This window comes from Ambystoma mexicanum, chromosome 9, assembly GCF_040938575.1.
Source record: "Ambystoma mexicanum isolate Mex_15411 chromosome 9, UKY_AmexF1_1, whole genome shotgun sequence".
Taxonomy (NCBI): Eukaryota; Metazoa; Chordata; class Amphibia; order Caudata; family Ambystomatidae; genus Ambystoma; species Ambystoma mexicanum.
The window spans coordinates 781,843,508-781,867,370 of record NC_090931.1 but is presented as its reverse complement, the minus strand read 5'-3'; the positions used below and the strand labels follow the sequence as shown (position 1 = coordinate 781,867,370).

Sequence of the window (23,863 nt, the reverse complement as noted above, 5' to 3'; positions counted from 1 at the left end):
TGCAAAGCTCCCTATGAGTGCCCCGTGTCTATCAAATCCAGGCTAAAAAAAGGCCAGAACCACACTGTTAGGCTCTTTAGTAAAGAAAACTACTAAAAGGCATACATCGGCATCCTGTGCAGGCCAGGATCCTCTTGAAGATCCTGTCCTTAGCACCCAAACGTCTAGATGGCTATATACTTTCTAAAATAAGATATCTTCTGATACTGCACCAGCAGAGCCTAATGCTCTACTTCGGCCAACCACCTGTTAATCCCAAAAACGGCTTGCAAGCACCCAATGAGACAAACAATTCACTGCAGCCACTTCCTGCCTCTGAAATAACTTCTCAGAATGCTTAATAATCACCTGCAACCTGCTGTTGGTCACAGCAAAATTCTAACAAGACACCCTGTGGAACCACTTTTGAATCTACTGAAGCACCAATTAAGTTATGCACTGAGTGCTCTGCAAATGTTGGCATGTATTTGATATGGTAGATTATAGCGTACTGTCCATCACTAATAAACATTAAGGAGGATTACAATCTTTTATTTTTTTTTTAAAGTTTAATTATTTTTACTAGCTCTTATAGTTTTTACAAGTAAAACCTTATTCCAATATATTACACATCCTTTTTAGATTCATCATCAAGTAAATGTGAAAGCAACAATGCATGTCCATAAAATCACATTTTAAAACGACCACCTGAATTCGCTAAAGTTCACATAGTCTTTCTTCGTTTTAATTTGCAAATTCATCTATTCTGTGTTTTTAAAGATTACTATAATTAATAAAGTACAGTAGTTCCTGAATGGAAGTGGTCATGGTAGGTAGGAGGGTTCCCCACTCAGGATTGAAGGTGGAATTTTAATATCACTATCTGTCTCTCGCTCTCCCACCTTGCTATGTCAACATCTAGATATGTCTATACTGTGTAGCTGCTGCCCACAGAGGTACATGTATGGCGATAGCAGACTCATCCAATTTAACCTCATCAAGTCTTCAGACGATGCAGAAGTGATCAACGGAGTCTGGTGCAATGTCTTCATTCTCTGTTCTTTGGCTTCCATGTCGTGACAGTATCAATAGAGTCTTAGTGCAATGTTAGCTGCTTGCTGAAGACCTTTGTTGCTTTAGCATGGCCACGGGGTGGTCCTCACTAATTAGTGATGGTTTTGAAAGCTTTCAGCACTCTTCGGGGAGACAAGTGACTGTGAGCCAATCAGAGAAACTGTATGTGGTATCTGTTGCCGCTGCAGGCACAAGCATTAACATTTGTGAGCCAATGAGAATGTGCCATATTGAGAACTAGCACACCATAGAATTGCCTTAGTCTCTCTATTGGAGATTCGGGAGAGATCACTAAAGTAAGAATTGCCCATTTAAAGTCCTGATTCCGAAATGCTTCTCACAATAAAGATTTGCAGTCTTAGCTGTTACAAAGCTCAGTTATCGCTTTGTGTGATAGTTGGGTAAGAGAACTAGGATTTGTTATTTGCATTCTCATTCACGAACAGGAAGGAATGGCCAAGGGTCATCAAGTTTTCAACAATTGGCCTCATTGAAATGAACGCACTGGGGGTCATTTGAAAAGATAAGCTTGTTACATGCAGGAGACCACCAACACTTGCACTCATGAGTTGATTGGCACCTACATGCAATTTTGAACACTTATAAAACAGAGTGTAACTGTGCAGAGTAAAGGAAGGGGAAATTGACTTTACTCTTCACTTTTACTCTCCCGAGACATAAAAGGCTGCCAGCAAATTACGCTTTGCAGGTGGCGTTTTATAATGGATTCTAATGGAGTATGCCTGGTGTTTAGCAGCTGCTAAACGAAGGTGTATCATTTTCAAATCCTTTGATTTGATCTTTGCGTGAACATCTCATGCAGGTATAAAACCAAGTCCTCCCCCCAAGACGGAGGAGGAAAGCAAAGTGGAGATGTAAACTCCGCTTTGCTGCCCCCTTAATTTGTGAAGCAGTGAGAAAATGATACGTGCCACAAAATGAAAGCACAAAGGCACTTTAACACTATCATTTTGCACACCACTCATTACAAAAAGGCCCCGCGGGGGGTTAATTTTATTGAGCTGCATAATTCGGCAGCAGGAACCCATTACATGCAGGCATACTCGTAGGCAATCTATTGCCCTGCACTTATGCACTCCAACGGGCAAGTACAGTAAACGCTGCCTTGCCATGTATGCATGGCAGGCGGCGTTTCCAATGGTTCCCTATGGGGTCCGACTGCTTTTTGCTGGTGCATAAAGCCGGCAGACCCCATAGAGTTCCCCAGCATTTGCACCAGCAGGAAAATGCATGCCGGTACAAATGCTGGAACATTTGTATGCCTGAGAGGAACGGAGGAGGCGGAAATGCAAGTTGCACCCCGCCCCTCCTATCCACCATACAGATGAATGAAAATGCGGTGTGACATAGAAAACATGCGTGAAAGCCTTACGCAAGGCGTTTACACAGGTTTTTTACATTAAACCTCAACTGTGTCTTTTGCACTGACGTAGACCTTGGTATAAATAGCCTACCCCGTGTTTATGTTCATATAGCGTGCTCATCCCTGAGAAGCACAGCTGCTGTCTGTGGTGAACACTACCCACGCATATCCTAATGTGAATTACCATCACAATACTAAAAAGTACATTTGCAGAGCCTGTTTTGTGTTTGCATGCATAACTGAAATGGTGCTGTCGTTGGCCTGTATTTGTATCGAATGCGTCATGTCAGCAGTTACTGAATGCATAACGAAAAGAATAGGCAAGCCAAAATCAGGTACAAGGAAACGCTTCAGCATTCCTTCTGTGTAAGAACTTGTACAAAAGTAATGTATGCATAGGTTCTGGTGCCTCATAAAATGCCAAGGACACTCATCACGTGGTTGGATGAAATCTGCTCAGGCATTCAGAATGGAATCCGAAATGTGGGCACATTGCTGCTATCCCCACAGCCCCCCTTCAAGGACAGCTCAGAAGGGCTCGGGAGCTTTAGAATGCATCAGTTCATTGTGGGGCTGACTTCCATGTCTGGAGGCATGTGCTCTATCTCTTGGGTGAGACAGCAGAGACCACGTTTGAACAGAGAAGCAGATTCTGGAGTCCATGTACAGGAGTCCGATGGCACTCATGCTCTGATGGTATCAGGCAATATTATCCCCACCTATATTATCGCCACATATATAGTCGTCGGGAAACGGCATAGGCGATATTATTGATGGCGATAATTTATGGGGTAAATGGGAGCAGGGTTTGCGGGGGTGCCCCCCATTCCTTAAAAAAAAATATGGGGGTTGCCGGGGTGTCCCCCGCAGGTTCCATGGGTTAATATTGCCGCAGACAAACGGCGCCATTCTTGTATGGCGATATTTTTGCGTGGATATTAACACATGGAACCGCTCTGATGGCATTGAATGAAGGGTACTACAGTCAGCCTGTTGGCATTCTGAGCATGCGCCCTGCATGCGGCTCAGTGATTTCCAGGAAAGAGCGCGCTCTGCCTCAGAGGTTGCTATTGTGGGTCTGTTGCTTGCGCGTCTGCTGTGCCCTTTGTTATGCTGAACCTGTTCTTCCTTCTCTCCTCGCCAGCTTGTTTGAAGAAGAGATCATGTCCTACGTGCCACCACATGCCTTACTCCATCCTGGTTACTGCCAGTCCCCGCGAGCATCCCCAGTTTCCTCACCTCAAAACTCTCCAGGTATGGCTCATCCTGTGTTGGTTTAAAAGATTATTATTTGGGGCGCTATAGATGGTAGAAGCAGCCAACAGAAATGCATTATTCTTTTCCTTTTTGTTCAATTGCAATTCATGTTTCTTATGAAACATCCATGTCTTGTAAAACAGTGGTCAGTTTGGGGAAGGGCCCAGTGCTTATTTCTACATCTGTCAAGCCAGGACAAATGTACTGTTGTATGAAAAAGTAGGTCATGTATAATGGGACGGTGCAATAACCCAGTGGTGAGGTCAAGTGGAGAGTAGCGTGAGGGTGATGGGTGTGGGTGTCTGTGTGTGTATCGAGTGTGGGTGCCATCATTCCTTAAAAAAACGCAAGTACTCTCCAGTCTTTTCATATGAGCTTAATACATCGCATCCCTCCGCTAAGAGCTTTTTATATGCAGTCGTCAGAGGCTGGATCTTCTCAGTATGAGCTGTGATTCTCTGGAACTGCACCACATAGCTTCTGACCCACTTACTTACTACAGGCTTCCTCTAAAAAGCCTTTTCCTCCCCATTTTGGGAATCTATCCTTGCATTGATCAAAGGCCTTCTCAGTGTGCCATGTGGCTTAGGAAGTATGTGTGTCTTGTAGATACCAAAAGTAAAACAAAGTATGTACATGAAGTGTAAATGTAGACATTTTAAGAAGAGATACTTCATGCGCTGCAATGAGCTCACAGCTTTGGACATGGCAGTAGGATGTACTGCGCAGCTAAAAGGGAACAAGCAATGACACAAATATTAACGTGTCGTTAGAGGTCAGTGGAACACCTGCAGAATTGCTGAGAAAGAATGCCATGGGTTCCTCCCACCCTCTGCATTGATTCCTAATCTTATGTAACTGAACAGAGATTGTGTGCTGCACTCTTTAGAAAGAGCATGTCCATAAACATACTTTCAGTTGGCCAAGTATTTCAGATAGATGCATCACAAAATCGTCCGCAAGGTGCACATTGATGCAGTGACTCTTGTGGACATGTGAGGAGTTCACAACTGTGTCAACATGGTTTCACAAATAGATTAGAATCACGCTAAAATAAAAACTGGCTGTCTTTTCCCAAAGAGCATCTTCAATTCCAATGATAAGGGGATGGGAAGGTCTATGTGCTATGTGATGTTAAGAAAAGCATCTCACTGCAGCTGATTCTCGCTGGAAATCTTGTAACTGGAGGACGATGGCATCTGTGTTGAATATGTATTTTGGGGCCTTTATTCCCCACATAACAGACAGATCTAGTAAGATCAGACCAACGCACCTCTGCAAGGGTTCCATGAAAATATCCCACTGCTGAGGGGAGAATGGGCATCCCATGCTTAGATATCCAGATATCTTAAAACATCTTAAGTAATAGGGGGTGTTTGGTGACCACGAGCTCTGCTCTAGGATCAAGATAGAAACACTTGGTGGCTGTACGTTCCCAAACCTTAATCCCGAGTGCTAATGACACAGCCCGTATGACGTGCCAGTGCACCCAACAAATATGTGATTAACTCTTTCTCGGAGATGATCAGTGAGCATCCTTGACAATGCTGTGGTTTAGTTGTAATTACAGATCATCCCCACACTTCATATTTTGAAACTCATTTGCTACTTTCTAAATCCTGTTAAGAAGTTGAATAAGGTGAATTACATCACCATTTGTACATGGTCTATGAAGCACATAAGCACTCAAAATCACGTTGCCAATTGTTTTGATCAAATTACTATTACATTTACAAGGGGATGCACAACTGTGTCTTCCACCAAATTCAACCTGTGCCTCATCGTGTAATATCTACCAGATGTTTAAAAAAATAATTCGAGCCATTTCATCTCAGGTTTTTGCCATTTTCGGATGTAAAGTTTTTACATTCGAGCCTAGCTGCATCACACACACAAAGTTTTTTTTCTGCATGTTGGTGTTAGTGATAACATTTATTGATGGCTTCCCTCACACGCAGGTCCCACCTACACGAACAGCAGCTTGGACTGAAGAGTTCTACACTATTTCATTGGTTAACCAATTATTTGCATCTTAAAAGGGTGGCATTGGAAGATGTGAGAATAAATGTTGCAAAGGAAAGGGGGTTTGATTCTCAAGTGCAGGAGATGCAATCAGCTGGGAGCTGAGTGTAGCACGATAAAGGACAGGTACTGATACAGTGACAGGAGAAAAAGGAACCATATTTAGCTGCATTAAGAGACAGTATATTCTCCATGTAAGAAAAAGACAACATGTCAAAGGTAATGTAGTAACTTCAAGCATGTGCCCAGGGCCAGTGGAAACGTATGTGGTCAATAATGTGCCATCTATACTAAGAAGGAATATAGGCGTCGAAGCAGCGCATGAAGTAGCATAGCCGCATTCTGTATGCCTCATTAATGTGACTGAAAGAAGCTAGTGCTCTCGCCACAAGCCTCAATTGACAACTATGACCACATTGGCTGCACACATGTTATTTTATTATTGCATTCATAATTCAGATTGTAGCCAGCCTTGTGCTGAGAGCTCACGTTTCATTGCTCTAAAAATCTCGTAGACTTCTGTCACGACCTCTAGTATAGTCCGGTGACACCTATGAAAGAGTGGAGAAGTTTAAGTAGGTGTGAGCTTTTCAGTCAAGGATTTCATCGCACACCACTAGCCTCTTTACTATTTCATATTTTATTTAAAGCACCAATGCCACCATCTGTAACTGTACGCCCCACATTCTTCGGTGTCCGGTCAAAGGTTCGAATCCAAAAGGATCGAATGCCACAGGGTCGAGTCAGTAGGACCTAAAACAAAAGGGTCGATTTTTTAAAATAAATATATATATTTTTTTTGGGTCTCCGTATAGGAAAAAAAAGTGGTTTTTCCCAAAAAACAGGGCTTGGGGGGACCCCTCCAACCCCAAAAAAATAAAAAAAACACCCTTTTTTTCGGTCCTTTTGAATCGACCCTATTGTATTTCGATCCTTTTGATTCTAACCTTTGACCTATAACCATATCCTTCATCTTTTAAGAAATTCAGAAAATTCAAAATACATTAGTTTGCCCTCCCCGCCCCCCCCCAACCAGCCTCCATGCTTCCAGATCTGGTCACCAATAGTAAAACCTATTTAACTGCTTGATTAATCGGTTTGAAAACTGATTTTCATAAACTGACACCAAATCTTCTGAGGTCTCTGGGAAATAAAGCTGTTTTACCACCAGCTTCTGAAATCCACCACATACAGAGAGTTCTGGTTGCCCACAATATTAATCAAATCTGCCAAATGCTTTGCCCGCAGCACAAGCACTCAGTCCAAACAGAAATGCCAGAATAAATTCACCAAGCATAAACCCCAGTTTGGCTGACTTCCTGACTGAAGAGACACGGTTCAGCAAGAGGCAAGAGTTTCCTATTGCTCTGATAAAATGTTGAAGGTAAAGAAATGGATGATAGGGGAGCCTTTTTCCTCCTGAGAGTTTTTTGGACCCATTGTTGCCTTTCCATAATGTGCCCCACTCTTTCAAACTAGGACTCAACTCTTGCATTTCCTCTGGGGGATTGGCAAAAATTGCCCGAGCATCCAAGCGTCCGTACGCTGGAGCCACTTTAACATCTCTTCAAGAGCCTCTTTTAGGAATTTTGCTACAGCTGAGTGCTTCCAAACAATGCTTAGATGCCTTCCTTTCAGCCGCTGGTGAGCATGATAGTAGAAAAGACCTGGACAAATTGGTTTCATAGAGTAAGAGAAATGGCCCATGATCTTTGCTATTGCTAGCCTCCGAACTCACATTTGTTCCCAACGCAATATCCTTTTAAATGCCTCCCTTTGGCTGAGCTTCCTGTAACCAGTCTCTGCTTCTCCTTGTTAACACTTAAACCTACACTGTGAAGCAAACTCCCCATTGACCTTGCCTGCTCTACTAAAACATCCATCTCCTGAGCCACGAAAAAGATATTGTTCTAATATATTCTTAATCGGATTCCACAAACATGCAGCCCAGCTCTTCAAGCCTCATCTCCTCAGTAAAACATGAGCGAGCCAGTTAAATCCTGTCCAGGAAGCCCCTGAATATCCACTTCCTTCTGTTCTACCTGAACCGTAGGTAATGCAGATCATACATCGAAACGGCCTCAGTCAGGTATGCATCATCCAGATCCAACACGGGACCAATCTCCTGCATCCGGCAGGTACGCATCATCCAGTTCCAACTCAGTGGACCAATCGCCTGAATCCGTCAGGTATGCATCACCCAGATCCAACTCAGTGGAGCAATCGCCTGAATCCATCAGGTATGCATCATCCAGATCCAACTCAGTGGAGCAATCGCCTGAATCTGTCAGGTATGCATCATCCAGATCCAACTCAGTGGAGCAATCGGTTGCATCCGTCAGGTATGCATCATCCAGATCCAACGCAGGGGACCAATCGCCTGCACTTAGAGTACATTCCTGAAGAGATGCATCCCCTCCAGCATAAAAGCAGTCTTGTGCCATCTACGCCACTAGTGTCACAACCTCTCACTATAGATTGTACCTCACCCAATCGGTATGATTGTAGCATTTGCAAATCATGACTAAAATAGTTTATGACCATTTATAATGATCTTCCATTAAACACAAAACTATTTATCCTGATTTATCTTTGAACTATGAACATCTGATCACATGACCCCTGCACAATGAGCCAGCGCAGGCTCCCAATAAGGGAGTGGTCCAACTGTAAGACTCTCTGCATGGTCCACAAGGCCATAAGAAATAGGCAAAGTCTTACATGTCCAAGCCTTTAAAGCCACACAGGTTCACCTGTCGCTTCATGCCGGCAGCCTAGAAAAATATAACTAACCACTCTGCCAGTTACAGGTGCTTTGGTGGGAGATCTCTCCACCCTCTACCCTTTGGCTCTCACTTCCCCACCATTTCAGGTAAAAAACGACTTAGTGCAATTAGGCCAAGGTGCTAAGTCTCACCTGTTCCTCAGAACATCTGTTCCCGAGAGGAAAGGGATGCCAGGTTTGAAGTACTGCATCAGTAGACTTGCCTTATAGAAACCCATAAACTTGCAAATCGAGCTTTCAGAGTGAAATCTATATGTACACCATTGAAATGTCTTACATAAACCGTTCCTCAACATGCTTTGAAGTGGCTGATTGGCACTTAAACACTATATAAAAACACAGAAGAAGTAAATAAATACATGCTTTAAAGTGTAGATATAACGTATCATTTAGATCACGCATATTTGTTACCACCTTTAGGTTCTTGACTTTTTTCCACTAACGTCTATTGCAATTGTTTGTTTCCTTTAAACCTCATTTGCCTCTTTTTCCACCAGTCCTCCCTCTCTATAATTTAACACTTACATTCTTGGCTGCCTTTGCTGTACTGGCCACCCTGTAGACTCTATGTGAAAACCCCTCACAGTCAATCCCAGGGATCTTGTTTCATCTTCTACCATTCCTCAGAATACTGAGGAGTATATGTGGCACCCAGCTTTTGAGGAATACAGGAAATATCTCGTCCTTTGGAGATCTGTATTCACTTTAGCTAGGCTTTCACTGCTGAAGGATCTCACCCAAGCATCCCTCTGCCTGTAATTGAAGGAAGGCCCTTAATAGCCACACTTTAGTTGGGGGAAACTATGCAATGTCACCCTTGCCATAAACTACCCCCCTCCTCCATAATAACTTTAACTTCATATCCAACTGGGAGGGGGGGATCTAAATAATAATTCCACAACTGCCAATAGCGAGCTGTAGAATATGGCAGGTGTAATGATATGAGCTGGCTTGGTAATAAGTTGTAATCCAGTGTCTACAGGATGGTGTTGTAGAAAGCTGTGGCCTTCAGGGTCATACTGACTTAAGCCATCAGCATACCCATCAGGCAGGGTTGGATTCTACCTCTTAGGATATGATATGATATGTTATTTATAACACCCTAGTAGACAAGTTTTTCTATCCAACAGACGTCGGGGTGTCCATTGGTGGGATGAAGATGTTCTATTAAGGTGCCACAGTGAAGAACTTACTTACACCCTCTGAGCCTCACTGACTCCCTCTGAGCCTCACTGACACCCTCTGATCCCCACTGACTGAAATCCAACTACAACTGAACCGCCATGGAATATCCACTTACATTCCATCGAGCAAGAATGTTCAAGACATGTAATTACCTGCAGACAACAACCGTGTACTTTAGATAGGCCATGGCACACTCTGCACCTAGAGAGTTGCTAGGCCTGCGTATTATCGGTTTTAGACGCGTTCTTCCACTTCATTCTTCGCCGCTCTGCGATACACAAACACACTTAATGCCAGACTGGCAGGAAGGCCACCACCTAAAATACGTCAATCAGTCTCAGAGGACCTTTTCACAGTGAGTGAATGCAGTGTGCATTCAGAAGCACATTAGGGCCTCTTTGGACTGGACCTTCAAATCAGCAGAAATGACTTCCACTGCCACAAATCATACATAACAGGGCACATGTGATTCTCTACCACTCCAGAAGATCCTCTTGTGCAGCCACGCGTCTCCAGCTGACCTGACGTTAATCAATTTGAAAGACTTTTCCAATTATACCCCTTTTCCTATTGGGATACGTATGTTATTCAACATTACCCATACCCCTCAGCTATATGTTATAAACTTTCATTTGAATACCATTACTCAGGGCTCAAGTCGAAGGTACACGCAGGGGGATGGACGCATTCTTTATCCAGGCCAGACTATATATACCTCTGTAGGAGTCAATTTGTGGTGGTACTTGTACAAAATTAGTTAAGGCGTAGATTAATTTTAAATCCTGTACCTCATGACAGCGAATCCACCATTCCTCAACAGACAGATGGTCATTCCTAGATACTAGGTCGCCCATGTGTTTGGTCCTTTCTGCCCTTAAATTGCGACAGAGGAGTGTCAGTGTATGTTTCATAGTCTTAATACATGTTAGAAATCATTGCTTGCACTGGGTCTTAGAGGGCTGGCGATGCCTTTGTTTTGGCCCATTGTCAGATATAATTTGAAATGGCTCACTTTGTCAGGTCTGTTTCCCTTACTTTCGCAAGGCATGTCAGTTTGTGTCACCTTTTCAGTGGGGGTCTGGCAGAAGGATATAGCTTTTTGAGAGACTAACAATTATTTTCTGCTTATAGGATCTATGCTGCACTTCCACCAGTAAGCTACTTTTTTGGCTTCTTTCTAACGCCTCACTCCACCACATACCTATTGAGCGGAAGGTGTTGCACCTTCCGCTCGTAATGCCAAGATCTCTGAGAAAAGCTAGTTAGTGTTGCGTGGCTTCTATTGAAAAATACATAGCAGATACTGCCACAAAGGAATCTCTTTCCATGCAGATATTGAATTGCATTGTATTTCTGTTTGACCAAGAAACGTGTTCCTGGATAGTCATACACTATTTCACCAATTCTCAATCGGCCCCTACTAATTTCAATAGAAATCCCCATTGCCGTGAATCTTCAAGTGTACCCCATGGGAATTGGTGAATAGGTCCATATATGGCTAAAGTGTGGATTTAGCACCAGAACTGACGGCATGCACAGCAATTCTCCAGAATGTTTTCTCTAATCTTTTCCTCAGCTCCCACCATCCAATGAACTGCACAACCTCTTTTGAAATGACTTAAAGAATGGGACTAGTTCACACCATATAGTGAAAAGGATTACACGTTTAATCATGTGTAACCAACTACAGAACCTCAGGTTTTGTCTTTTATACAGCTTCATGCTCTGCCTTTCCATGCTATTCATCTGTGTTATGATGTACAATAGTCAAATTGATGCTGCTAGTCCTGCTGACTTTAGTGGCCTTTTCAGTTCCAGGAGGTATGAGTAGGGGGAAATAGGACAGAGTGAAACAGAGCAATGTAACACAGTTTTACAAGATAGAATGAGTCTTACCTTTCTTTCTGGTAGAATCCATTCAATACAACCTGCTTTTGCCATCTAAACTTACTGGTAAGTAAACATTATTTTCATCTCAGGATTTTGTGAAGCAAAAGATGTCTGCTACATTCCTGGAGGTCTGTAGCTCAGCTAGTGATTGCTGCATCCTATTTTTCTACAGGTACTCAGCGTGCAAATGCTCGAGCGCCCGCTCCTTATAAACGGGATTTCGAAGCCAAGTTACGTAACTTCTACAGGAAGTTGGAAACAAAGGGATATGGTCAAGGCCCTGGGAAATTAAAGTAAGTCAAGACCTTTTGGAGTTTAAGAAAGCTCCTGTGAGAGTTTTACAATAGTTTAGTGCACTAGTTAATAGTTAGTTCGTCTTGCTCTCAGTAATGAATACGTGAATAATTACACATATTTTGTGATAGAACATATGATGTGTAGTGAATACTAGAATGTTTTAAATCTGCACGCATCAATTAGAAATGGGACATGTACACTTTGGATGAGTAAAGACTCTTTTTGGCTTTGTCCTTAAATTAGTCTGTTTATTTTTATTTATAGGCCATTCACTGCATAACCTAATTGCTTCTTGGCAATTTTTGCAAATTCCGGCAATGATTTCTCCTTGGTTTGTCATTAGAGCTGATTGATCTTGAGTTTTGCCTTGAAACACATAATGTCACTTAGGGGTGTGTCTCATGTCTTCTGGGAGGTTATCTTAAAGTGGGAGTGGGGGGTTGATTGCTGGGAATCATCTCTGCCTCCAGATCCTACACTTTTTTTAGAAGTAGTAGACGGCTGACCTACACAGGGTATAGGGCTCTCTTTGGTCATTTTCCTAAGATCCTTTCATGTAGGCAGTCTGCTGCAGAGTTTAGTAGGCATTTGTATTCAAAGAACTGGATGCTGAAGGAAATCCTGGCCCGCAACCAAAGCTAATGTTGCTTTTGAGCTGGTTGTTGACTGTTTGGCCATTCCAGTAGCGTTGTTGCCTTTTTACAGTCTTTTAATGTGATAGGCCAGCAAAGAGGCCCACATAAAGGGCATTTAAGTAGTTGAGCCTGAGTTTACAAGTGCTCTTTTTCCCACTGTTGCCTTATGTCCGTACGTAGGGTAGGAGCTTTTTTTAGATCTTCCTTTTCAAAAATGTTGATTTGACCACAGTGCCAACCTGTGAATTCATTCTGATGCCAGGACCCAGGTGAAGCCTTGTCCACCTGGGTTTTAGAGGGGTCAAACAAGGTGAAAGGGAAGCATAGTGAAGAGGCTACTTTGAGGAGTTGGTCCAAGGAGTAGGATTTCACTTTTTCCATCTTTGAAGTTAAGGATGTTCTGCCCCACTCACTTCGCTATGGCTTTGAGTGTGTTTGAAACAATCACAAATTGGTCTTTTAGAACATGACGTAGACGGAATTGCCTATCATTGGCTTAGAGTAGAAGTGGTGTTGACGAGTGCCTAGTAGGTCCACGAGTAGCTTGACATACATTTTTAAATGTAAGGGAAAAAGTTACTCCACCATTTTGGGAATAGGATTTGGTTGATAGATTTCCTAGTCACACAATTTGCCTTAGGTCAGACTAGAAGGACGTGAACCACCTCAATGTTTGAGGTAAGACATTGACCACATGTTGTGGGTATTGTAGAAGTGTGGTTTGGTCCGCCATGTTGAGAACCTCAGAGAATATGAGCAGCATGCAAAGGGTGCCTTGGCTTGCTAAATCCAGACGGTGACAAATAACATATGTACATTGAGGCTTACAATGTTTCATCGAAGTGAATTACTTCTTTGCAATTTACTTCAAATTTGTTTTCATTCTTTTTAGTTTCATAATGGGGGATTCCACGCCCACCCCCTAGCCTTCCTACCCCATCCTTATACTCATTAACAAAAAATGTACATATATATATTAGTTCCCCAAGAAGTAAATACAACCAGTTGAATAACAACAATGTAATTCACTTCGATGAAACAACTGAACTGTGTACATTGAAAAATGAATAATATATTAAATGAAGACTCTTATTAGTCTATTTCTCAAATATACCACTCTTGTTTTTGAAATTAGAAGTAGCATATCTCAAATGTTTACTAATGCCATGAGATATTGTTGTATATTTTTGGGTAGTTAGGTAAGTTCCACTAACAAATTGAAGCTTGTTTACGAGTGTAGGCAGGATAATCACCACTGATTGGGGCCATATCAGTTGCTGGATTGGATGTTACAGCAGCTGTATGACATAGAGTGTAGTTCTGTCACATGAGGCATTCGGAATTGCTGGTCGGAGTAGAAGAGGAAAGACAGTACAAGCTTAATGAGAAATAAAAGATTATCTTTACAAATAACAATTGTTTAAGAACTGTTGGAAATGCGAACCAATTCTTTATTATTTCCACTTGTTTCTAAAATCTATGGTATGTATATCTTGCGAAACAATGCTATAAAAAGCACACACACATGCTTTAGGGAGTGCAGGCATAGCTCACTTTGAATAGTTTTGATATTATGCAGGCCTAGACCGCATTTAAAGACTTGAGATGTGCTGCCACAACCGAATGCTCTCGTTCTCTGCCACATCCTCAGGAAGTAACTGGGCTTTAAAATGGTGGTGTTCTGCAGATTAATCATCAGGAGAGATCACTTGCTGGAAGATGCCTTCAACCAAATTATGGGTTACTCGAGGAAAGACCTGCAGAGGAACAAGCTGTACGTCACCTTCGTCGGAGAGGAAGGGTGAGTAACAGAAAGCGGACGTGGCCATTGCACGCACAGTTGCCACAATTTCACAAGCTGCACTTAGCATATCGTTGTGGTTCGATGTGAGAACAGGGAAGGAAGTACATGCTGAAATGCAAAACAAATATAATCAACATCAGCCGCTTGAAGGGAGGTCTAAACCGCTTGTCATTTTTAAGAGAGATGCTTAACCACATGTACGGCCTGTGTACGAGGGGAGAAGGGGCATTAGATAATTATTATGAACACAACATGTTTGTATTTTGAAGAAAGGAAAAGGGAACCTCTTGAATGATTTTATTTTCTTTGTTGCCATCTCTGGGAGCAAGGAGGGAGTGGGAGGCAGATGGGACTAGACTGTTTTCAGGCACAAGGAAAAGTAAATCATTTTGGCAGAAGATAGACATTTGCTATGCGCAAACTATGAAGGTAGACTACTTTTTTATATAGCCGAGTAGTAACTTCCATTGGAGGTTCTTGGAAGCAGTGTGGGTGGGTGCAGGCCACTGAATGCAGAACACTAACATTATTTCAGTGTCCAACTGCCCAATGATCTTGTGTGGACCTTTAGGCGATATGGATCATAGGCCTTTTAGTTGAGATAGATCAAGAAGTTTCTGAGTAATTCACACTAATCTGGTAATAGTGTGCCTCTGGTTCACAAAATGTTCTTGATGGTAACCAAACAGTTATGTTGTCAAGAAAGGGAATATAAAATAGTACATGACATTTTGGTGATATTTGAATAAACCCATGCACATCATTTTCTTATGTCGCAATCAGTTTAATGTCAAAAGTAGCATCACATCTATTTCCCTTATGACCCAGTTTCCTGACTGTGTAATTCAAGTGGGTGTTTGGAGAGACAGAAAGAAAGGGACAGTATTGGAGGGCCAGACTGAAGGCCGGGCCTGTAGCTGAAGCAGGAGAATGGGACTGAAAAGTAGGCGGCAGTCAGGAGTTCCGATAAAGGGGAGGGTCAAAACTGTGACAGAAGGTGGCCCTCAAGGGGGCCTGATAGAGGGTGCAGTATCAAGGTAGAAGTAGCAATCAGTAGACAGTAAATCTCTGTGGTTTGCTTTGGCTTGCCATCTCTCATGCTGCAACCAAATGCAGCTGAATGAATTGGAGCAGTCAGCTTTGCATGCACAGTCCCACTATAACCTTCAGACACAAGAAAATGGCTCCAGGGAGAAATGGATTGTGGTTCCTGGATGCTGCAGGTGTGTTTTTAGCACCCTGTGCTCGCAGTGAGTGAGAGAGGGAGGAATGCTATAATAGCATTAGTCATTCCACAGCATGCAATACATTTGTTATAAACCTTTCTTCTCATTTTAGGTCCTTCTCATTATATTCTAAGGAGCAGCACATATTGACCAGTAAGCCAGCGAGGAGCTGCAATACTAAGGCTAACCCTGATATCATAAGGTGTTTAGCAACCACAATGATACCACTCTGTGTAAAACACCATCTCCATAAGAACAATCGCAAATGCCACTAAGTAGCATAGAGGAAGGGTTCTCTTTCTAGTTCAGATTAATTGTGTTTGAACTTAACTGGTAATTAACACACCGTTGTTTGTGCACTGCTAATGACATTTGCGACAGGGGGGCAGAGACGTACATGCCCCATCTGGGATTTACAGTGAATGGGAAACACTGCCTGGATTCTGATACTTGCCACACATTTCACAGATGCCAGATTCGATATTAATTTGTTTTACTTTTCAGATTCCACTTGTTTTGTATAGATCTGAAAGAGGCAGCCGCTTTAACAAACCAAGCGGTCAACTCCACCAATTATTTTCATTGTATATAATTTGTTGTGCATGCTCTGTGGCACGTATAGAGATACATTTGCACATCATACATTTCTTACATAAATATATACAGAGTGCTTGAAGCGGTTCAGGTGGTGACCACTTATTAAAAATAATAAATTGCATGTTACTGTACACAAAAACAGGATATTGCAAATCACTAACACTGGGTTCTTTCATACTGCACTAGCTGATGTTAGTCTCAAAATACTGCTAAGTAGTGCTATTCCAAGTGTCACAGATGGCCTTAGCAATACCCAAAGTACAGGGGTTTAAGGGGTTTCATTACAAACTCGGCAACCAGTGTGATTATTTAATGGCAGCAGGCTGAACTGTGGCACACTGAAGGCTGACCCTCTCTGAACTCACAGGGGCGCCCGCCCCCACGCTATTCCAGACGTCCATGAACCTCAGGTTGAATACTAATGACCGGTGGTAACACATACTATCTAATGTTCTGACTAAGATGAGGGCCTAAAGGCCTTCTCCATTTCTGTCTCTCTCCCTCTGGGATTATTCTAGCTATTATCCTATCCTAACCTTTCCCCTAGGTAAAGATGTGGGTAGTTTCCTTTAATGTTTTGGTGTATTTCCAGTTGTCCAGTTCTGATCGCCCTGGTACCTCACTCCTTTTCGTTGCTTTCTCCAATGTTACTAATTGTCTATTCTAACATCTCTCACTTTCTCCCTCTTCTGTCATTTCTCACTCCCTCCACGCGTCTAACCAGTGTCTCTCTGCTGTCCCTCTAATGTCTACATGTTCTCTACCTTCTCCTTTCCTCACCTTTCTCCTCTCCCCTCTTCACTCTAGTATTCCACTCTGCTTTTCTTCTCTCCTGCTCTACTCACCCCTCGAATGTCCACTCCCCTCTACAATACTCTTCGCTCCCCTTTACTCTCATGTCACCTCTCAACTCTACTCTCCCATTATCATTTACTTGTTCCTCTCCCTCAATCCCCCTTCTTGATCTCCCTCGTTTACCGTGCTACAATACACCTAACACCCTTTACACGCTCCAGAAAATATTAATTCACTCGCGGCCACACTCTGTCAATCAGGTACCACTCTCCCTCACAACCAACATCTCACCTGTAACATGCTCTACCACAATCATCAGATCACTCTGCTCTACTGTCCTTCCTCCGCCTTGTCTTTCGGTACACCTCTGCTCCAACTGAAGTCACCAAAGCACCCCACACCTTGTCTGATCCTTGTGGGGTTTTTGCACCCTTGACAGCTTTTTTCTTTCATATCCTCCTTTCCCCACTGGTTCCCTATATCACCTGTATTCTTGGACCAATCTACTTTTCTGGTTTCCTCAGGAGTTGTGCCACAGCAGCACAAAGTTTAAACAACTCTTAGTAGCCTGCCCCTTTCTCATGCATTGCGCAGTATGCCTTCTCTTGGCTGCAAGTTCCTGGGTATGCTGTCAATGTGGAGATGCAGTGAGTCTGGAATAGGCAGTGAAATGGCTCACTGGGCTGGTTTGGATGTTTTCCTTTCCTCGACAGAGCTAGCAATTTCTTTGGATCGCGTTGAGGACCCTCCTCTTAATGGTCTTCTGGTATGGATGGTCCTGTGAGAATCAAAACAAAATTCTGCTGGTCATCATTGTGAACAGTCGGCATTGGGTGACAGACAGTGGTTCCTGGTAGATGTAACATGGCACAGACAACTTCCAACTCCATCACAAAGCTAATGGAGCAGGACTGGGTCTGGTGAAAGCCCACTAGGCCTCCTGCCCCAGGCTAAGAGGGATTTCTATCCTTCCTGATGGGGTTATGCCCGTCACACAGACCAAACAATTGTTATTCCTGTTACTAAGCTCCAATGAATGAAATCAATTAGAACCTGATACCCAAAGACTACATACATTCTCCGTAGCAGGCATTTTAACCCAGTGAGCTTGTCTACCAGCTTTTGTTGGTCCTAGGAAATCGGCAATACTTTTCCCAGGAAATGAGCTTCTGGTAGTGGTGCTTTAGAAGTACCTATATAAAAGTGTTATCTATGCAACAAAGCTATAGCTACTCAAAAAAGTGGCTACACAACACAGCTTTATGACTTTTGAGATGCAAAAATGAGCACCACTTCTGCTAGAGCAGGGGTCTGCAAGCTTTGGCTCTCCAGATGTTTTGGACTGCATTTCATATCAGCCCCAGCTAGCATAGTCAGTGTGGAGAGGTTATGGGATTTGAAGTCCAAAACATCTGTAGAGCCGAAGGTTGAAGACACCTGTGCTAGAGCAACCTCCTGCAGTTATGATTTGTAGGAGCTTCAGGAGTCAATTGGTTTTCCACAAATCAATTGGATTATCGATTTGTCATCTTTGCAATCATTGCTTTTCCTCCCACAGCTCCACATGTTGTGGCTGTGATGGTGGGTCCTTGAGCCTTTTCTGTAGTTAAGTATTAGCATTTGTGCATGGGGAATTCCGCACACAAAAGAGATTTGTTACATGCATGTTTTTTTAAATTTCTTTTAAATGTTTTATTATTTTATAACAACACTCCAAACATTCCAAACAATTAGGACTTCCGTGTTTAAATTTCACAACGTTACATTACAGAATGCACTCTTCCGTCCTCCCCCCTTCCACCCCTTTAACTTGAGCCCCTGTGTCCATGTCATCAGCCTGCTCATCTTCAGGAGAGTCTGCTGCCAATCTCTTCTGTGTCATCATCACTATGGTCGGCCTTGGAGGGGCCTGCCATTGAGGCCACCAGATGTCTCCATTCTACTAGGGGTCCCACCTCCCCCCCCCCTGCTGACCGCTTCGTACCAAGCAGCCGTTTCTGCCTCTGCCCACTTCATGAGGTCAGCCCACCACATCTCAATTCTGGGCCTATGGGCTGATTTCCAGCACATTGCAATTCTCCGTTTGGCCAGGATTTAGGCCAGGTCCTTCATCTTACTAATGTGCCTAAGGTTGCGTGGTCTGGGAAAGCCCCCAAGCATACATGCCCAAGCTGACTCCACCTCCAGCGTAATGCCTTTTCCTGCCAAGCGTATCTTCAGTTCTATCCAAAACCTTCCCACCTTCGGGCAAGCCCAAAACATGTGTAGCATCCCTGCCTCCTCCTCCCCACACTTAGGGCCTTTCTGTGTCGACAGGCCGCCAAACCTGGCAATTTTACTGGGGGTCAAATATGCTCTATGAGTGACATATAATTGTATCTGCTGGAGCCTTGCATTTCGGGACACCTTCTTATGGTACCTTTGGGCTCTATCCCACTGCCCGTCCGACATGGGTTCTCCCAGTTACATGCATGGTTATTTTGAAGGGCTACAAGTTAAAGCACACCACTGGACAATAAAACAAGTGTATAAAGCGATCAGAGTGTAATTCCGCCCAAAAACTCTATTAAAATAGTCAATGTTGTATGACCTTTGCCCAGCTGAGCTTGGCATAGATTATCAGACTAATAAAACCGTGTTTAGAGGTCATCCTTAATCACTTAGAAATTGATTAGTTAAGTATTATACTGTGCAGTGACATATTGGCAAAATTGCGTACTGTAATACTGTGCTTGTGACATCGAGACGCATTATTCCTCTGGCAGCTATACCCAGGAGCTATTATTCACAGGAATACCGTAGACAAAATCATTACGCTATCTTATTAAGGCAACATACCAATTCTGAAAAATCATATCTTGCTAACGGTAAAACAGTAATTTTCCCTTTGTTGAGTGGATTAAATGAGGTTTGGATCAAAGGTTTCCCTTCTAAACAGTTGATCGATCCTAAAAGTCTGAGGAAACCATTTTTTCGCCAAAGCTCTGGGCCACCCTGCTTATTCCTGAGCAACAGAGAGCAGTGTGTTCCATTGCTACTAGGAATGAGCGTGTTCATCTATCAGCCCAAAAGACCTGTTTGCTACTCGCCTCTTCCAATAATTCCTCTAGTCCATCAAAATGGTGAAGGATGACCAATGCACTCATGCAGGCTTTTCTATCATTCCTGCCCAGTGGGCATTGTCCTTCCTTTTAAAATGAATACATCTGCCTGCAGCACCTCTTTCCCTTAAGACCATTCATATTTCTGAGCAGGCCACTTTCATCTGGGCGCTCGTGTGTGGACCTTTCACCTTTGTGTGGCCTCCAACTCTTGACATTGTGACTAAGCACCTGTGATAGTCTATATCGTACATCAGTACTTTGCAGTTACACTACTGTAGAGCACCCTCCATTCAGCTGAGCAGTGTCTGCGACTAAGCCCATTGGTACTAATAATTTTATTAAATACAAAAAGTCTTTATTTGTATTACAGCATTAGTTAATTACATGTCAGAAGCAAGTGGAATATAGTGAGAAAATGGAAAGGCGGGCGAGTTTTTAAAGATACAGGCGCAGTTGTAACTACCACTGCACTGCCCTGCAGACACAGAAGTAGTTCCTCCATCCTGAAGCAAAGTGCCTTGACCATTCCTCATGAGCTTGGGGGGTGTGGGTGGGGGTGAGTAACAGCAATGACATAAAGCAGGAAGACAGGCGAGCATGATGACACACTATCCTAGAGGGGCACATGGTTGCTAGTGACACTGCAAGATCTACAAGCTAGTATCATGAACCTAATTGCCTATATGTGTATTTGCTTACACTTAATACTTATACTCAAGTAACTCTAATAGTGGAAGCCAAACGCTGTGTTCAAATTCAAAAGAGGGAGGAAGTAATTCTCTCCGCTTCCTACGACGTTTCACTCTTGAGAATCCTTCAGTGGTGAAGCACAACTCGGGAAGCAAAGGGAGGGGGATCCGTCTTCAATGCAGTGGGGTTCTAACTGTAGAGTGAAGGAGAATGTGTGCGCGGTAATGGGACATCTGGCACCTGGTGCCCTTTACAAGTGCAAAAGGATTCAGGTACTGGACGGGCGCGACGGGCACAGTGGATTTGCGCAATTGAAGACTGCTAGTAGTCCAACAGGAGTTCAGCAGCAGAGTGTAGAGGAATGCGTGGCATGTTTGCAAAGCTATTCTCTGAACAGTGCAAGGCAGATCACCAGCAGGAGTCTGTCAGCGGTGCAGTAGGATTCAAGCAGTCAAAGTCTATTTTGTGCACAGGAGAAACAACCCCACCATTAGCTACTAGAGTAACCATTTTATCTGTGTTATCTAATTTTGTCATAAGAACTTAAGAAAATGTATAAAGAGTAGGAGGGACTGGGTGGTTATTTAGGGCTGATATTGTCATTGGGGCACCATGGACATTGTGACTTGAAGGTACAGTGTAAGGGATATTTGCATAAACTTCACAACCCGTTCTCATCCTTCTACAGTAGGGTTATCTTATCTAATCCAAATTTAACAAATTCTCGGTGGTGCGGGTGCCCTCTGAAGCCCCATATGTTGGACCCAACTGCCTCGTTATCCTCAGTTGTTGACATTAATTCAAGGGAAACATGCATTTTGCTCCACTTCAATGAAACTTTGATGATTAGCACCAGTGCAGGCCCACATGGTGTTCATTAGCATAACTAACCATTGTGAATAGAGTTTATCTTTTTATACGATCAGGTAGAAAGAGGGATGATTACTTCTGCAGCCAATAAATCACACCTAATTGTGCCAGCTTTCATATGCCATTGGGGCCACCCTGAAATAAATGTATCCTCCCCAAAACATGTCCACATATCTGGGAGAAGTTAGAGTCACCCACATGCTGGACTATTGGGGCACTCTGAAAGTGGATTGGCTGAACAGTACACATCTCCACTGGCATCATGTCGGTTCAGGATTCATTTCCTGCTTTTGTAAGCACAGGGTAGAAAAACCTGCAGCTCCATTAATGACTACATCAGGCCACAATTCCTTCTGGCTCTCCTGAAATCTGAGCAGAAGATGGTGACGGACCTACTGATAAACTGCCCCTGTGCCTGGGCAGGAGGCCTATAGTGGCGTCATGCAAACACCAAAGGGCGGTTTGCTACATCCTGCACCTGAGCAGAGGACTGTGGCAAGTCCTTTCAACTTGTTACTGTTTGGTGACCTAAATTAGTGTGTTTTGCCAAAAGACCATTGCTAAACAACATGTGTGCCAAGAGCTACAACACTATCTTCTCAGATCAGAGGTTACAGCTATGCTCAGGGGCCTCGTCGTAACTCGACAGTGGACCCATCAGTTTACTTCCTGCTGTTTCGACAGTCCCCAACATGTAGAGATGGCTCTCAAGACCAGAAGTATTAATCCTGGAGTTTCTGGGTCGCTTTACTTGGATGGCATCTACTCGCTGCGTCTAACAGTTATGGTAAATCATCATCGTTATGATGGAACTATCTACAGGTCTATGTGTAGCTGCTTCCAAGACTGCTCTGATGGCATGTGCCTGCCACCATCATCCACAAATGTAATATACTACATTGATTTTGCTGGATGAAGATCTAGTGGTACAATGTACACAGGCTTTTTTGGATTTAATGGGATAGCCACACCCACCCAGTTCCAAAATAGCAAGTCAGTACTGTGACAAAGTCCCCTGCCTAACTATGGGAACATCTATTAGGGTGGCCAAGGGAGTGGAGTTCCTCCCCAAGGTAGTGGGTGATGGGCTCAGCGGCCGTATGGATCCACTGGTCAACCACACTTACTCCATGAACCAAAGCAGCAGACCATGACATGAGGCCATCCAAGACTGCTGTCCCTTTAAGGTGGCAGCTCTAACACTTGGGGAATTAAATAGGATTGAAGATGAGAATACATTTTCTCCCCTGTATGCAGTCCAAGGCCCTGTATACAATCACAGAGTTGATAATGTTTTAGGCCACCCCACATTCTTCTTTGGTACTTGCACAGTGAGCTTGCCCGGGCACCAGAGGCATACCAGTTTCTCCTAATTGCTAATAAGTGCTGCTGTGGCATGTATGAATCTACTGAAATGGCTTTGTTTTCTATATATATTTCTATATAAATATTTTTGGTCAAACTACCTAAAATAGGGTGCACTAAATTTCCACTCACAAAATTAATTACTTAATTAATCGGGGGCCAGTCTCTAAGTGTGGGACCTGGATTGGAACCTGTGTTGCTCTGCGGTTGTTTGGCTTCCAAGACAAGCGCGTTGCCCCCCAGCTATCCTCCCGCTCAGAATCATAGATTTCCGAGAGAACTTATTATTATACTTGTGTTGGGAGCTTCTTGCATTCGGATAGTCCCGGCTCCAAATATCAGCCAAGCAGAACTGAATAATAGATGAACCCCCCCTAAAATGCATAAAGACTGGATCCTGAACTTGAGGTCCCCGTGTTCTCCTTTGGTATCATAAGTGCCTCATTTTACTCCATTGGTCTTTTGTTCCAGTTTTGATGTTTGAGGTAAAAATGAAGTTGTTGAATTGCTATAAAATGTACCACATCTCCCTGACATTTGCAGCAATTCATTTTTCACGGTATCTTTTAAAACCTGAAATTACGGCCTTTGTCAGAAAAAAGGAAAAGGGCAGAGTTAATATATCTTTAATTCAAAATGGCCTCCAGGTGTCACTATGGAGCACTAGCAGATGAAATGCACATTATTACTATAATGAATATTGTTGCGCATTAGTCTCGTGTTCAACTGTCTCTATTCCAACTATGGAAAAAAAGGAGCAAATAGTTGGTTGTGGTGATAAAACATTTTAAGCAATATACAATGTCGCACAATAAGAGACTTCTGGAGAAAAAAATGAAATTTTATAACAGCATTCTCAGAAAATGCCTTTAGGAGCAAATGGGTATTTCTAATTTGATCACAC

The 23,863-nt window shown here is 43.1% G+C and overlaps 1 protein-coding gene across 9 annotated transcripts in view; it reads left to right on the top strand.

Moving 5' to 3' along the window:
• The window catches only part of HECW2 (HECT, C2 and WW domain containing E3 ubiquitin protein ligase 2), a 1,520,428-nt gene that overhangs the window by 1,378,392 nt on the left and 118,173 nt on the right, over window positions 1-23,863 (top strand). For all 9 annotated transcript variants that reach the window (XM_069615717.1, XM_069615714.1, XM_069615715.1 and 6 more), the window contains 3 exons: window positions 3,582-3,691; window positions 11,749-11,869; window positions 14,196-14,309. In XM_069615717.1, the coding sequence (XP_069471818.1) occupies window positions 3,582-3,691; window positions 11,749-11,869; window positions 14,196-14,309 (345 nt within the window). The remainder of the gene's footprint in view (window positions 1-3,581; window positions 3,692-11,748; window positions 11,870-14,195; window positions 14,310-23,863) is intronic.